At 35.9% G+C, this 14303-nt stretch overlaps 2 protein-coding genes and 1 non-coding gene across 4 annotated transcripts in view; all 3 read left to right on the forward strand.

Moving 5' to 3' along the window:
- Window positions 1-125: 125 nt before the first annotated feature.
- On the forward strand, window positions 126-3614 carry LOC141443631 (uncharacterized). The gene is made up of 6 exons (XM_074108978.1): window positions 126-418; window positions 595-812; window positions 1084-1321; window positions 1536-1706; window positions 1977-2195; window positions 2764-3614. The coding sequence occupies exons 1-6, from the start codon at window positions 209-211 to the stop codon at window positions 3550-3552; spliced, it is 1845 nt and encodes a 614-aa protein (XP_073965079.1). The 5' UTR covers window positions 126-208; the 3' UTR covers window positions 3553-3614.
- A 453-nt stretch (window positions 3615-4067) lies between these two features.
- Lasp (LIM and SH3 domain protein Lasp) overlaps window positions 4068-14303 on the forward strand; it is a 44302-nt gene continuing 34066 nt past the window's right edge. The window contains exon 1 of one of the 2 annotated variants that reach the window (XM_074108938.1): window positions 4068-4317. In XM_074108938.1, the coding sequence (XP_073965039.1) occupies window positions 4249-4317 (69 nt within the window). In that variant the 5' untranslated portion in view covers window positions 4068-4248. The remainder of the gene's footprint in view (window positions 4318-14303) is intronic. The other variant, XM_074108939.1, reaches the window with a different exon arrangement.
- TRNAV-UAC (transfer RNA valine (anticodon UAC)) lies at window positions 8926-8998 on the forward strand. The gene has a single exon. It is a non-coding gene; the product is annotated as a tRNA-Val (tRNA).

Raw genomic sequence — 14303 nt, forward strand, 5'->3', positions numbered from 1 at the left:
GCACTGACTGATTCACTACTCAATAATCGGTTTCGTTCAGAAAAAAAAACATCTCAAAGTATCGATAATAAGGATCGATTATCCACAACATCCATGCAACTGACATTTTGCAGATTATCGAGTCAATCTTTCAAGTTTAGAATGCCGTCACGTTTGACGGTTACATTCAATATTTACAAGTTTTTGCGTAATACAAGAGCCCTCCGAAATGAATAAGAATAAATTAGGTTCATCAACCAAAATGCGGTCTAAAGGCAATTTAAAAGATGACAAATTAGCAGAACTAGCGGGTAAGATCGATGAGACTGACGAGATGAAGCTCAAAATGTTGGCTGCGATGGAAAAAATGGACAAACCGGAACCTGACGACGTCTTGTATCCGCCAGAGTTAAATGCGCATTTAATTGAACAACTAAAGGTAACAATTATGTTGATTCGAAGCTGCAGTTAAGTAGATAAAGATACCAAAATTTTACATTCGTCCACTTGAAATCTGCCCCATTCCCGCCCAATCCATGTGTAGTATGTAGTATCCACCAAAGGACACAAATAAGTATGCTCTTCTTCATAATATATTATAACTTACTCTTTTAGGTGATGACCTGTGAAAACAACGAACTTCGTAAACTAGTTTTTACGAAAGACTCTGAAATAAATGAGTTGAATAAATCCGTCGTCGACCTCAACCAGCGCATTCGGGACATCATATCTGGGTCAGGTCCTGCTATATCTTCGAAGTCAGCAGGCATCATCAGCGCCAAAATAGCTGATCTGTGCAAACAGAACCGTCATCTCGTTGCCGAGTTGGAAGGGTAAATAAAATAATCGCTTTTGCTTTATGAATGCAACATTACTACTGATAATTTTGCTTCGCTTCCAGTTTCTGCTTCCATAATTTTGAGTTTTCATCATATCATATCATATCAATCAAACCAGTGAAATTCAAAACTAACGTGCACGTCGTGCATTCGCCATTTCTTTCTACTACCATTGTGTACGATTTGACAGAAAATAGTGAATATAATTGCGAAGATGTGCAGTGCACGTCTGATCACTAATCTTACAGATTTCTCTTTTCTACAGATACAAAACCAAAAATGCCGCTCTTGAACGAAAAATAATGCAACTGGACTTAATTAATAAAGAGCAAGAGAAATTAGACGTATGTTTATGTAAAGACGAACCTATAGATGTTAGTCCTGATGAGCTAAAAGATCTAAATAACAAACTTGCTGTTGTGAATAAAAAACTTTACGAAAGCAAAAACAGAAACCTGGAGTTGAAGAACGAGATACTGATTGCTACGAAAATATTGCAGCAGGTTGTTGAATTATTATAACACACTCAATCCTACGGGTTAACCTATGACTTCATCCTTTTTGCTTCTTCTTGGTGCTGCCTTTCATGAAAATGCCTCTGGTGAAAATGTGACAAAACAAGGATGATTCTAAAACCATATTCTCTCTCTTTACGAATATTTACCTGCCATTGCAGTCCGTTAACTTCCGTTCTCTAACATTTAATATGATTTCCAGGAGTTAGGAGATAAATTCACCAGTATCAAAGAATTGCAAAATGATATGGCTGGATGGAAAGGCCGTGCGCAGCAGATTCTCTATCTACAAGGGAGAATTAGTGAATTAGAGGAAAAGCTAAATGGGAAACATAAGGATTTATTAGAGGCTAAGAAGAGAGACCAGAGTCAGGTGAATTGTACAATCTGTAACCAAAAATCTCACTCTTACTCAGAAAATGCACCATAAAACCACAACAGTCGTCTCTGTGCTTAGTCTTAGTGTCACATCATTAACATAGGTAACTTTTTTTAATGTCTTCATACATGGTTTGCATACCAGTAAACAAATTTCATGTTCTGGGACTGCAATTGGTGTCAGCCAACGCACCACAGGTACAGCTCTTCAAAAACTAGACGTTATACTAGTCTTCGAAACATTAAATACTTTTTTCTATCTAAGGTCATAAGAGAAATCGAAATGAAAAGAAAGAAAGAAGTTGATCGGGCCATGAAAGAGCTCGAAACTACTAAAGAAGAGAATCAGGAGATCAAAAAGAAACTGGAAGGAGCTCGATGCCGGATCCGCAATTTGGAATGTGATGCGACGACTATTCGGCAGAAGATGCAGACTTTTATGGAGAAAAGCAATCATGACGATTTGCTTGTGAACGAACAGAGAGTAAGTTAAATAGTACTTAGTATTCAGAACAATTTAGTCTTGTTCTCTAAAAAACCAGCCAAGTGCGAGTCGGACAAAAGTTAATTTTGTTTGGTCGCATAAGTTTGTCTAACAAGAGACCATAACTCTTAAGTGTAGGTATCATATTAATTTCAACATAGGCAAAAAATATAAACCAAAAAACAGGAAGATTTAACAAAAATACATAAACACACACAAAGATAGGCAAAGGATAGCGACTTGAGTAGGTATTTAGTATTAATTTTTGCTTGATACTTCCACGCTTTCCTGAGAAAAAAGGTCATGTCATGACCTTTGACTAAAGTATTCAACTAAGCTAAAAGGAGATGGTCGCTCACGGGCTTTGAGTATTCAACTAGTTAAATACTCAAAGGTCTGGACAGAAAAACGGATGGATGGACAGTAAAAGTGATCCTATAAAGATTCCTTTTTAGTTTATACTTATGTTTATGAAATGAGGGATATGTTTTTGCAATATTATTTTTGTTCAGCCTCCTTCGTAATGTATGTGTGACATTTTCCACTGACCCCTCATCCCATGTTACAGAATCAAATCAAAACTTTAGAGCAATACTACCAAGAAATTCTAAAAGAGAATACAGCGAAAATGAATAAAATGAATAGCGAAATAGAAGAATACAGGAAACTGAGCAAAAACACCGACGCTAAAATAGATGCTCTAAGAAAACAGTCAGCGGAAAAAGCTGCTAAGATTGAAGAGCTCAGAGCTCAACTGTTGCGTTATGAAGAGTGCTCACTGCAAAGCGTGTTCTTCACTCCAATGAAAACCGCCACTGACAATGAGATACGAAAGCTTTCAGAATTGGTCACGACTCTAAACGATAGATTACTTGCGGAGAGACGAAACTGGGAGGAGCTTGAAGCTTTACATAGAAAGCTTAAAGAGAAAAAGAGAAGACTAGACAGAAAAGTAGTCTCATTGGAGAATGAACTAAAAGTTTACAAAGATTCCAAAAGAGGCTCCAAAGCATCTAAAACTTCTTTGAAAATGGAAACTGTTGCGCAGTTTGACTTTCTGGCTTCGACATCCGTAAGTAAGAAGCAATCTTCCATCACAGCAGTGACTGAGAAAATAAGCGAAAGCACGACTACGGACTCTCAAGCAGACGCATATGAGGCTTTAGATAAAGACGAGTTGAAATATAAACTAGAACTTGCTGATGAAAAATTGAAAATAATGGAAGATAAATTAAAAATGATTGAAGAAGAGAAACAGGAGGATTACAATAATTTGACCGAAATGATTCAAACTTCAAAGCAATTGTTTAATGAAGCTTTGTCAGTACTACAAAAAGAAAAATGTGTATGTTCATAATTGTTTTAATTTTTTTTCATTATGATTTACGACTTATTTTAATAAACTATTTATTTTTTAAATATTATTTTAATTTAAAATAAATAATAAATAAATATATATCATGCGACACTTGACACCAATTGACCTAGTCCCAAACTAAGCAAAGCTTGTACTATGGATACTAAACTAAGCAACGGATAAACATAATGATATAGATAAATACATACTTAAATACATATTAAACATCCAAGACCCGAGAACAAACATTCGTATTATTCATACAAATATCTGCCCCGGCCGGCAATTGAACCCCGGACCTCAAGCTTCGTAGTCAGGTTCTCTAACCACTTGGCCATCCGGTCGTCTATTAAATAAGATAACAGAAACGGCCATCATGCACGAAGTAAAACTAACACGAGTACAATGGTGCGCTTTATGCACTCGTTGTACAACCTACTATTTATTTAACTAGTAGAAAATGTACTGGATATTATAATTTGGTAGAAATTTTTAGTACGTGGGCAACACTAATCGCCGCCATTTATCATTTTTTGTCATGCGCGCTCGGGGATGCTACGATATTTCGTGCTCGTGAGTGTTTTTTGATACAAGTCAATTCAAAAGTTCGTGAAACGTGTTAAATTTGTGTTGCTCTGTGAAATATCAGTGTTACCTAAACAGTGTTTGTGTTTTCGTGTGTAAAGTACATTCAAAATGAATAAAACTTGCGCGAGGTGTGAGAAAACAGTTTACCCGACCGAGGAATTGAAATGTTTGGACAAGGTAATTTTCACTGCATTCCATATGAAAATTAGCACTGTATCAATTATTGCTCCGTCACGCGTTGTTTACAACTATCAAACATTGTTTATACTTTCTAACTTTCTATCGTAAGTTATGAAAATGAAACTTTTTCTAGTTCGTTTTTATTGTTGCGGGACTCGCCCGGGCCTCAGTGCTCCAATTCATGCAGCCGGTGACTCACTAAATTATTAAATTGCCGCTGATATCATTGTTGTTCTCGTAATAATGCCATGTATGTATGTGTTGACCTTTTCACCTAATTAGAGTCCTCTTAGGTATAAAAGCACGACCTTGTGTCACATTCTTTATCGATTGTATTCAAATGTGTTGCGATCTCTCGATTCTCAGTGGCTGAATGTAATTAAACCTTGGCCTCGTGAGACGGGATTAAAAAAAACTAATGGAGGGATTTTCAAAATGGCGAAAATATTGAGTACCTAAAAAAAAATTTAAAAAATTTAATGATTTTCAACTTCACTTTCAACTTTACTTCTTTTTCAACAAATAAATTTCGTTCAATCAATACAAGATTATTTTAATGCTGTTATCAGAAGTTATCAAAGTCAGTGACAAAAACACTGATAAAAATCAAATTATGTACTTTGGTATTAAGCAGCATTAAATATGAACAGATAAGATAATATGCCAGTACCTGTTTTTATTGCAAAATTACTACCCTGTCACACTCAACTGCTCAGCCCATGTTTAAATTCATATTTTTAGGCCTTTATAGCACTCCCCTACACTTGTCACACAAATTAATTTAGAACATGCATGAGCTTTTTGGATGTTTGTATAAATTCATTTATTTCATAAGTGCAACCTATGGGTTTTGATAACTACCCAATTAATGTATCAAAAAAATTAAAAATCATCCATCAATCCAGAATTGTGTTAACTTTTTTTTACTTTGATGATCGGACTTCATCGGACAGCCACAGCCAAGTGGTTAGAGAACCTGACTATGAAGCCTAAGGTCCCTGTTCAATATCCGGCCGGGGCAGATATTTGTATGAATAATACAAATGTTTGTTCTGAGTTCTTGGATTTTTAATATGTATTAAAATAATTTATATAAATAAGTATGTTTATCTGTTGCCTAGTATCCATAGTACAGGATTTGCTTAGTTTGGGACTAGGTCAATTGGTGTCAAGTGTTCCATGATATTTATTATTTGATATTTATTTTACATACCTACTTAGCACAGCGGCACCAATCCATACAAATTTCAAGGCTATCTTTATTTACTTCTATTTTTAAAATTGGAACTTGGAATTATATGAGTTGAAGAATGTGGATTTTTTCACTTATGCATAAGTAGAATTAATTAAGTATTTTAAAGCAAGTATTGGTTATTCGCTGGGCTGTTCTAACTTAACTATGTTGATCAAAATGTGACAAGCACCTTATCAACAATAGTACATTGTGTCTTAAGGGTGGTAAATAAGGAATTACGAACGAGAGTCTATTAGAAGCCCAAAGTCGAAGTCGAAGAGCCTTTAATGAGTCGATGTTCGTAATTCTAGTACCGCCCGTGTGACATACAATGTTTTTCATCACATTTGCGAGTAAAATTGTATATTTGTAAAAGAAAACTAATATTTTTTCAAAAATTGCCGACACCGCTGACTACGCTCTTGGCAGTGCCAGCTCCCCGCCGCCCTTTTAATTTATTAATTATAAATTTCAATGAATGAAAAAAAAACATTACTCTCACTCAATTTACATATTCGCAACCACATATTGCTGCATGCTACACTCGTAACCAGTAGCAGCATTTTCCCGCTTTGTAGTGAAAACTGCCTACTTAAAGAAAACCCAACTGTTAAGTTCTTGGCACCAAATGCTGAGAATCCCTATATCCCCCTAACCCTTTTTTGTAGTATTATATATAGAATCAATCATCATCATTTATAATAATAAGTGCTTGCATTACATATTCAAATCAATCATTTCATTATACAAATTATTACATATACATTAAAAAATTACATAACTTTTCATTTCATACTAAATAGCAATTAGTTAAAAACCAATTCAATATGGACCCTCAACGGGTAAAGGCCTCCTCCATTTCGTTCCACAAGATATATATAATAATATTATTTAGTTTAGGCCGGCAACGCACCCGCAGTCCTAATAATGCTGTAGGTGTCCATTGGAGGCGGTGATCACAGCTGTTTGATAAAAAAAAATATATATCCCTTTTATTCTAATCTGGTAATTTTCTTAAACCATTTTTCTATGTATGCTATGTTATAAAATATCTCTTAGTTTGGTGTGTCTTAGGCACAGGGCTCTTCCCATTGCTTCCATTGCACTCTGTTGGTAGTTCTGTCTTGCCTATGGAGTGCATGCCTCAACCAAATATATGTAATGGTAAGTAGCTATGACATAATAGTTAAGTCGAGTCTTACTGTTACTTAAGAAGCCCGTCCAGTGACATTCAGCTTAGATGTTATAAGATATGACGCAAGTTCCTTATTGCTTGATATCTAGGATATTTTTGTTATGTATTGAAGTTTATTAGAAAAAAATTGGTCTGATTGTTAATGCTGTGCTGTTCTTGCTTGTTGTACTGTTTTATACAAAAAGTGAGTGAGTGGGCCAGAAGATGCTTGCAGGATAGTCGCGTTTTCATCCTTAGTATACCATCTACTGTATATTGCACAACTTGCTAACTTTATTTCTTACTTCTGTTTTGTAAATTGCAGCAATAAGGCCTCCTATTGCTTACCTTGGAAAATCTCTATATACCTGTGTTTTCTGTATCTCTATATACTATAGGTTAGTGTTCAATAAAGAGTTATTGTATTGTATTGTATAACTAAGTTCCAAGGGCTTGTCAGCCATGATCAAGGGGGGAGAAACTTGTAGTGGTATGTATGGATGGAAAAAGTATGAACAATCAGGAGCTTATGAAGCAAGTGAAAACTTTGGGCCCAAAAATGAAGTCAATTTTCGATTCTCTAGGGGGGACGGCAATCCCACCTTGGCGATACCCTTATCAAGTTCTGTCATATTTCGCACTATACTTCGTTTTTTTAGCATTAGAAAGAAGGTAAGCGATCTTGACATATTTTTATTGAAAAACACTTTTGAAAAATAAGTCACAGCAAATATGTAACAATTAACAAGGATATAGGTATGATCATTTACATGCTTTTGGTATCATAAGTAATAGTTATTGTTTTTTTAAAACGTTATTCAATAAAAAGACTCATCAAAATTGTTTACCCTTTTTCTAATGCTAAAGAAAATGAATTATAGTACTGTGCATAAGCTATATTTAACTTATGTATATAATGACACATGCTGACAACTGTCAGTTGCCTTCAAATTTTGTGTGTCTACCTGAGGTGTCTACATTGGTCTACATCTTGACACACATACACTAAATGCAAATTTTTGGTTTAAAACTCCATAAAGTTTGAAATAATACAACGAAAAAGTTAAAAAGTCATCGCGACCCAACTGTTCAGCTTATCTCCAATCTCCATCTAGTCATCCATGAACCATGAATTAACAGCCGAGATAAAAGCTATCACTTTCACGTGAGCGGTGGTAATGACTAGCGCGATTACGCGAAAGAAACTCGACGGAGAGTTAACACCTTTTTCTAGACCTAATTACATTAAGAATTATCTGATTATGGCACTTATAATTATGCTATAGTGTATTTAATTTTTTGTAGTATTATATTTATGTGTAATTTATATTGGTTATTTCATACAAGTATCCTCCTAAAACGCCCAGTGTCCTTTATAAAGGACTTATTGTAATTTGAACTTCAAACTCTATATTGTATTTTTCTCAAAAATGTCCGTTAAAGTTGACATTATTCTTTACATATCAGAAGGTGAAGTGCATAGTTTATGGTCAGCGAAAAATTAAAAAGTTAAAAAGATTGCAGGCGCGCTAGCTCGATAATAATGAATTAGCGCGCCTGCAATCAGTCACATTTTTTTTTAAAGTTAAAAAGGCCATGGAAATGTTGGCACAAGTCGTATACAGCCAAGTCGCCGGTATCAGATATTTTGTTGGAACTCCGGACTTTTTCTATTGGGTCTGAAATAGCTTGTGTTGTTTTCGGTGGAAAAATACACCTACAGTTTATTTTTAATGAAAAAGGCGGGAAAGCATAAGAAAAATATTGGAATAACATTAAATTTTATAATATATTTTGAGAAAAAGTTTATTCTATTTCAGAATTATTCACCATTTTTGAGAAAAGCTTTATATTAGTCTCGGCTGGAATAGCAATTGCTGGCTTCGTATTAGTTAAACGGACTCGCAAGCTCGTCCGTTTAATACTCATACTCAGCCAGCAATTGCCTACTTCCAGGCCACGACAATAATCTACTATTATATTGGTGCGGTTATTTTAGGTCTCAGAATGTACTACCTACGCCTTTATAATTCGTGCCACCATTTAATTTAATTTGTTAACAGTACACGAATTATCAGGGCATGCATTATGGTCAAAAACATGAATTAATTGCACCTTTATATCACAAACATGTGATTAAACAAATTTACCTAAGAGTATTACATAATGATTGTAAATTTCGCGCGGTGCTTCAACTGGTTCCGTGGTGTAGTGGTTATCACATCTGCTTTACACGCAGAAGGCCGCCAGTTCGATCCTGGCCGGAATCATATCTTTTTAGCATTTTTTTTTTTTTCTTCATCAATTTAATTATTATGATTTTGTCTGACTGCCGTTGGAAAGCACATTTATCTTCTTATTAAAGAAAATTATTTTTGCGGCGCGCAAATTGCGATTTTATGCGATTTGCGTGTGTGTACACATTTTTTTTTTTAATAGTTGTTGTCCAAGTCTAACATACATGACAATGAACTAACGCACATCAATTAAAAACGTTTTTATAAATATATATTCAACGGTGCGTGTGAAGTTCCCAATCCGCACTGGGCCCGCGTGGGAACTACTGACCAAGCCCTCTCATTCCGAGAGGAGGCCTGTGCCCTGCAGTGGGACGTATAATAGGCTGGGATGAAATATATACCTATTGTTCGATGAGCGTAAACATTAATTATTAAATTTTACATTGTTATTAAGTATTTTAGTCAAGTCACGTAAATTCTTTTTCCCAGGTAATGTTAAACAACTTCGTGCGGTAGGTAGTCACGCAATAGTTTTAATTGACAATAAACATGCTAAGAATTAATTAGACTATGTAGTTTTTTTTCCATTTGTAAAAATGATCTAAAAACTCTTCCATGTTAGCTATAATGAAGTTATCTATTCTTTATGTTTTTAAATGTTTTAAATGCCAAATGTGTGTGTGTTTGTGTGTTACTCGTTAACCATGCCATACCATGACCGTACCAGCAGCGCGTCAGGCAAAAATATATTATTTCTATCGATAACTAGAAGACTATGCCCACTGGGACGTTTCCTAACAGGGTTATCAACTATATTAAATATAATGACCCGGATAACTCACGTGCGCGTGTTGCAGCAGCCGCTGAGTCGCGTTGCTCCGAAGACGAAGGGCTACGGATTAGCCCGAAACATGTCGAGCTAAACTCGATTTAAGACGTGAGTTATCCGGGTCATTATATTTAATATGAGTGAGTCTCACGGTAGTTTCATGTTCAAAGTTATCAACTATACTGTTAATAACAGTATTATACTGTTTTTCACTACATTATACTTTTTACTGTTGCACTAAAATAAAGTATGTAAAATACTGTTTTCAGCATCAACATCGCCTAACACTAGCACACACTAACCCCCTTATTCATAAACGACAATCAAACCTATTTCAGTTAAAATGCCGCTAAAATTCGTTTGTCCTTATCTGTCACTTCGACATTTGTATTTGTTAGAAAGGGACAAAGCATTTGTTAGTTAACATAGGCTTGTTAGGTTTTATGAATAAGGGGGTTAGTCAGTACCTGCAGCATATATAGTCACAATAGTGGTGGTTCAGATGAATCTGCTAATGTTAATTTAATAAAAATTTAGTTTTGATACTGACGTGGTCTGTGAGGCTTTTAAAAATGAAACTAAATTTATAACTTGTGCGAGAAGCACCCAAAAATTTGTCTTTAAAACATGAAAAGAAGAAAATACTGTTCATTTTTCTAAAATACTGTTTATTTCCCTTCTCAGACGTAAATATACTTTGTTTCTTGTAAAAAAAGTTGGCAACCCTATTTCCTAACCAACCGTCGCCGTCGCGTCATGTATGCGCTCATGTACGTTCCTGACTCGCGCGTGGTATCATCTATCGCGTATGAATTCGCCACTAGAGGCGCTAGTGTAGCGTGAGGTCTCCGAAATGTCAAATCTCATAGTTTTTGGGTGATTTACGCGGGTTTATTTATAATTAGAATCATTTTGTCTGAATATCTGAAATTAATTATGGCAAATATGCGTTCCGGGGCAATGAATGTCTCTGTTTTGAGACAGTTTTGTCTTCGGAAACTTTGTCCTCCCTTTTTTCCGAACAAAACGGGGACTGCAAGTACTGCAACACTGGCATGCTCGATATTTTTATGGTACGGTTTTAAGGTGTATTAAATATGATTTTAATCTAAACTTTCAGCCTTATTCATAAAAAGTTAGAGCTTCCTTGAAGGCTCCTTGAAGGCCCGATGCTAAAAAACGTGATTCATAAACGTCTGTTAGCGCTAATCAGTCGATCAAGGCTCTGCTAAAGTTAGAGGACCGTAGACCCTCCTTTATCTCCCTGCTAAGTCACAAAATGGCCGCCACAAGTATGAACAGCTGACTTTGACAAGAGCAAAAAACCATACCGAAGATATTTATAGTGAAGGCAGGGCTACGCAAAGATTAAAAAAAAAAAAACTGGAAAATTTATTTTCAGGAATTTGTATTTAAAATCTTCTAAATTAGCAACAATAAATTAACAATAAATATGAAAAAGAAATAGGATGATTAACATAATTATGGCTTTTTACACAACATAAACATGCGGATCGGAAAATGGCGGGAAAACAAACATCTCGCTTTTTATTTTTTTTCCTGCTAATTTGCTGTCACTGCTGTCAATTTTTTTTTTTAATTATCGATTAGGCCATTTTTTGTCTTTGATTTGTCAAGGTGGCCACATAACGCGTCTAATCCGTCTATCAGCAGCTCAACAACTAGCAGACTGCTAGCAAGTGTTTATGAATCATACTTCTTGACAACCGTCTATTAAGCTTAATCAGTCTGCTAAGTAACAGACCGATCAAACCTCGATTAAGGTTTTTTTATGAATAAGGCTGTTTGTCTTTACGCCCGTAATAACAGACTTTGAAAGCCATACTTAAAAACCTCACGTAACAGTGCGCCATCTAGTGAGACAAAAAACGATAGCCCTCATTTCATTACCTATTTACCTAACAATGTCGTACTCGTATTATCATTGTAATATCATTATCTACATTACTGTTCCATGTGCTCGCTTTTACATATCAGGCGTCGTTATGCCTCGAGTTAAGTGCCAGTTAACTGTCTCTGAGTGCGCCAGTTAGTCTGTCGGTGCTTGTTCTAGTTCCGTTGTACCGACTTGTACCACAGTACCATCCTTAGTGGACCGAATTGAATTATTAAATCAATAGTACGTGGGTGCGGTCAACAGTTGCTACCATGAGTTTGCAATTTGCGCGGAATTGTCCTAAATATTTTTATAGCAGGGATGCACAGACTTGTCAGGTCAGGACCAGCAGGGCTACTACGAAACTCGAAGTTCGTGTCCTGCGGTCCCTCTGACACTTACACTATTTAATACGAGAGCGAGAGGGACCGCACGACACGAACTTCTAGTTTCGAGTTTTATAGTAGCCCTGCAGGGGCCAGTTTGTAACGTTATGCGCTTAAGGTGGGCCGCAGCAAATAAACACTACTGAAATTACCATAATTTTGCTAGGTTTCTTTATCTCTATTAGGTTGCGGGCGGGCCGCATGTATATCTACAGCGGGCCACACTCACGGCCCGCGGGCCGCAGTCTGTGCATCCATGTTTTATAGTATAATAGACAACTGAGCTAGCTAGCTTAAAAATTGTTATGGTAATGAATAAGAATTTATGGTAATGAATAGTGTATAGTTGTTTACCTTAACTCTACACAATTGGTGAATTTGATTCTATTGTGCATTCTTTCCCAATCTTGATGATAAAATGCGATTTTTTTTTTTTTATTTGACTGGATGGCCAACGAGCAAGTGGGTCTCCTGATGGTAAGAGATCACCACCGCCCATAAACATCTGCAACACCAGGGGCATTGCAGATGCGTTGCCAACCTAGAGGCCGAAGATGGGATACCTCAAGTGCCATTAATTTATGTAATATTAACGAATACTGAGAAACTCAAACATAATCTATCACTAATTGTGATTGAGTTAAGATATTTGAGGATTTGCTCTATAAATCATACACTGTGGAAACACGATTACTTGCAGCTCGTTCGATGGAAAAAATCTCAAAGTCGTCACTAAAAAACAAAATAAACCCTTATTACTTACGGCGTGAATATTACCCCATATCCAGTCGGCGGCCAATCGTAAAATCCGCCAGATCACGAAATTCCTAGGCATATCGTGAAATGGCGCCACGTGGACGCCCCCCCCCCCCGTGCTGTAATGATGTATGAAATCTCATCACGATACAGATTTCTGTATCGTAATGACCATTACGATACAGCCGTGTTCATAATAGAATCCAATGTCGTAATGCTGGTCATTACCTATGGTTTTTGAACGCATAATTGAGGATTTACTATATGGGTGTAGATAAATAAATGAATAAAAGGACTTCTCATTTTGTCCCATCATCGTGGTCGCCCTAGCGTCACGGCGGGTAGTCGCACAATGACTTGGCGCGCTTGAACGCACATGTTTCCCAGATCAGGCCGTTAAGACAAACGTACAGTTCAAGCGGGGTCAGGAAGTTCACCTTATAAAACTTAGAAAACTTGTAAAACCCTCGACATTGTCATTAAATGATAATGAGAAACTAAACTCTCAAATCTCTCTATTACTGATGACAAATTGTTAAAAATGTTCATTATTTAATTTGCTCGTAAATAAAACTTATTATTCGATACATGAATACTTGACTGACATAAACTAATAACAAATATAATTATAATGGCATTTAATTTTGATATAGGTTGGTTGGTTTTTTAGAAAAATATGGGTCTGTCCATTGGAGGACAATTTTGCCAGTGTCTAGTAGGTTTTGCCGTTGTACGGTAAAAAAAATCTAGAAAACGAAATATGAGAGGTAATGGTGGATGAACGATGACAGCGCGACGTCTATAAATCAATTTTGATATAGAAATTGTAATTCTTTGTTTTTGTAACTTTGACATTGTATTTATTGTGATAAGTGAGCATGCTGCATGCTATAACTATTGCACGCTATTTGTACGCCGCTAGGCAAAGCATAGTGAAACAAATTAATGTAAACCTAAAACCTGTATAAACCTATGTTTTGACAAATAAATAAATTCTAAATTCTAAATTCAAAAACTGCTAGATTTTAAAGGTGCTTAAATAAGGGGCCGTTGTTTGATCAGTAAGTAGTTAAAGATAGTAATAGTCAAATTTCCTTTGAAATACGTTAACTATTGTTATTTTTGCCATACATTTTAACTATTAGTTTGTTAAACTACTGATCAAACAACGGGTCCTAAAAAACTCGAATACTTTCAATATCTCAAACACGGCTGAATCGATTTTAATGAAACATAGCTAAGAACCACCGCAAGGAAACTAGCTTTTATGAACATGAAACTACCGAGAGACTCACTCATATTAAATGATATTATAACGGTGTGCGTGTTGTGGCAGTCGCCGAGTCGCGTGCTCCTGAGAGGAAGGGCTACGAAATAGCCCGAAACATGTCGAGCTAAACTCGGTTTAAGACGTGAGTTATCCGTTATAATATAATTTAATAAACTAGCTTTTACTTGAAAACCGCA

The sequence above is a fragment of the Choristoneura fumiferana genome, chromosome 27 (assembly GCF_025370935.1).
Source record: "Choristoneura fumiferana chromosome 27, NRCan_CFum_1, whole genome shotgun sequence".
Taxonomy (NCBI): domain Eukaryota; kingdom Metazoa; phylum Arthropoda; class Insecta; order Lepidoptera; family Tortricidae; genus Choristoneura; species Choristoneura fumiferana.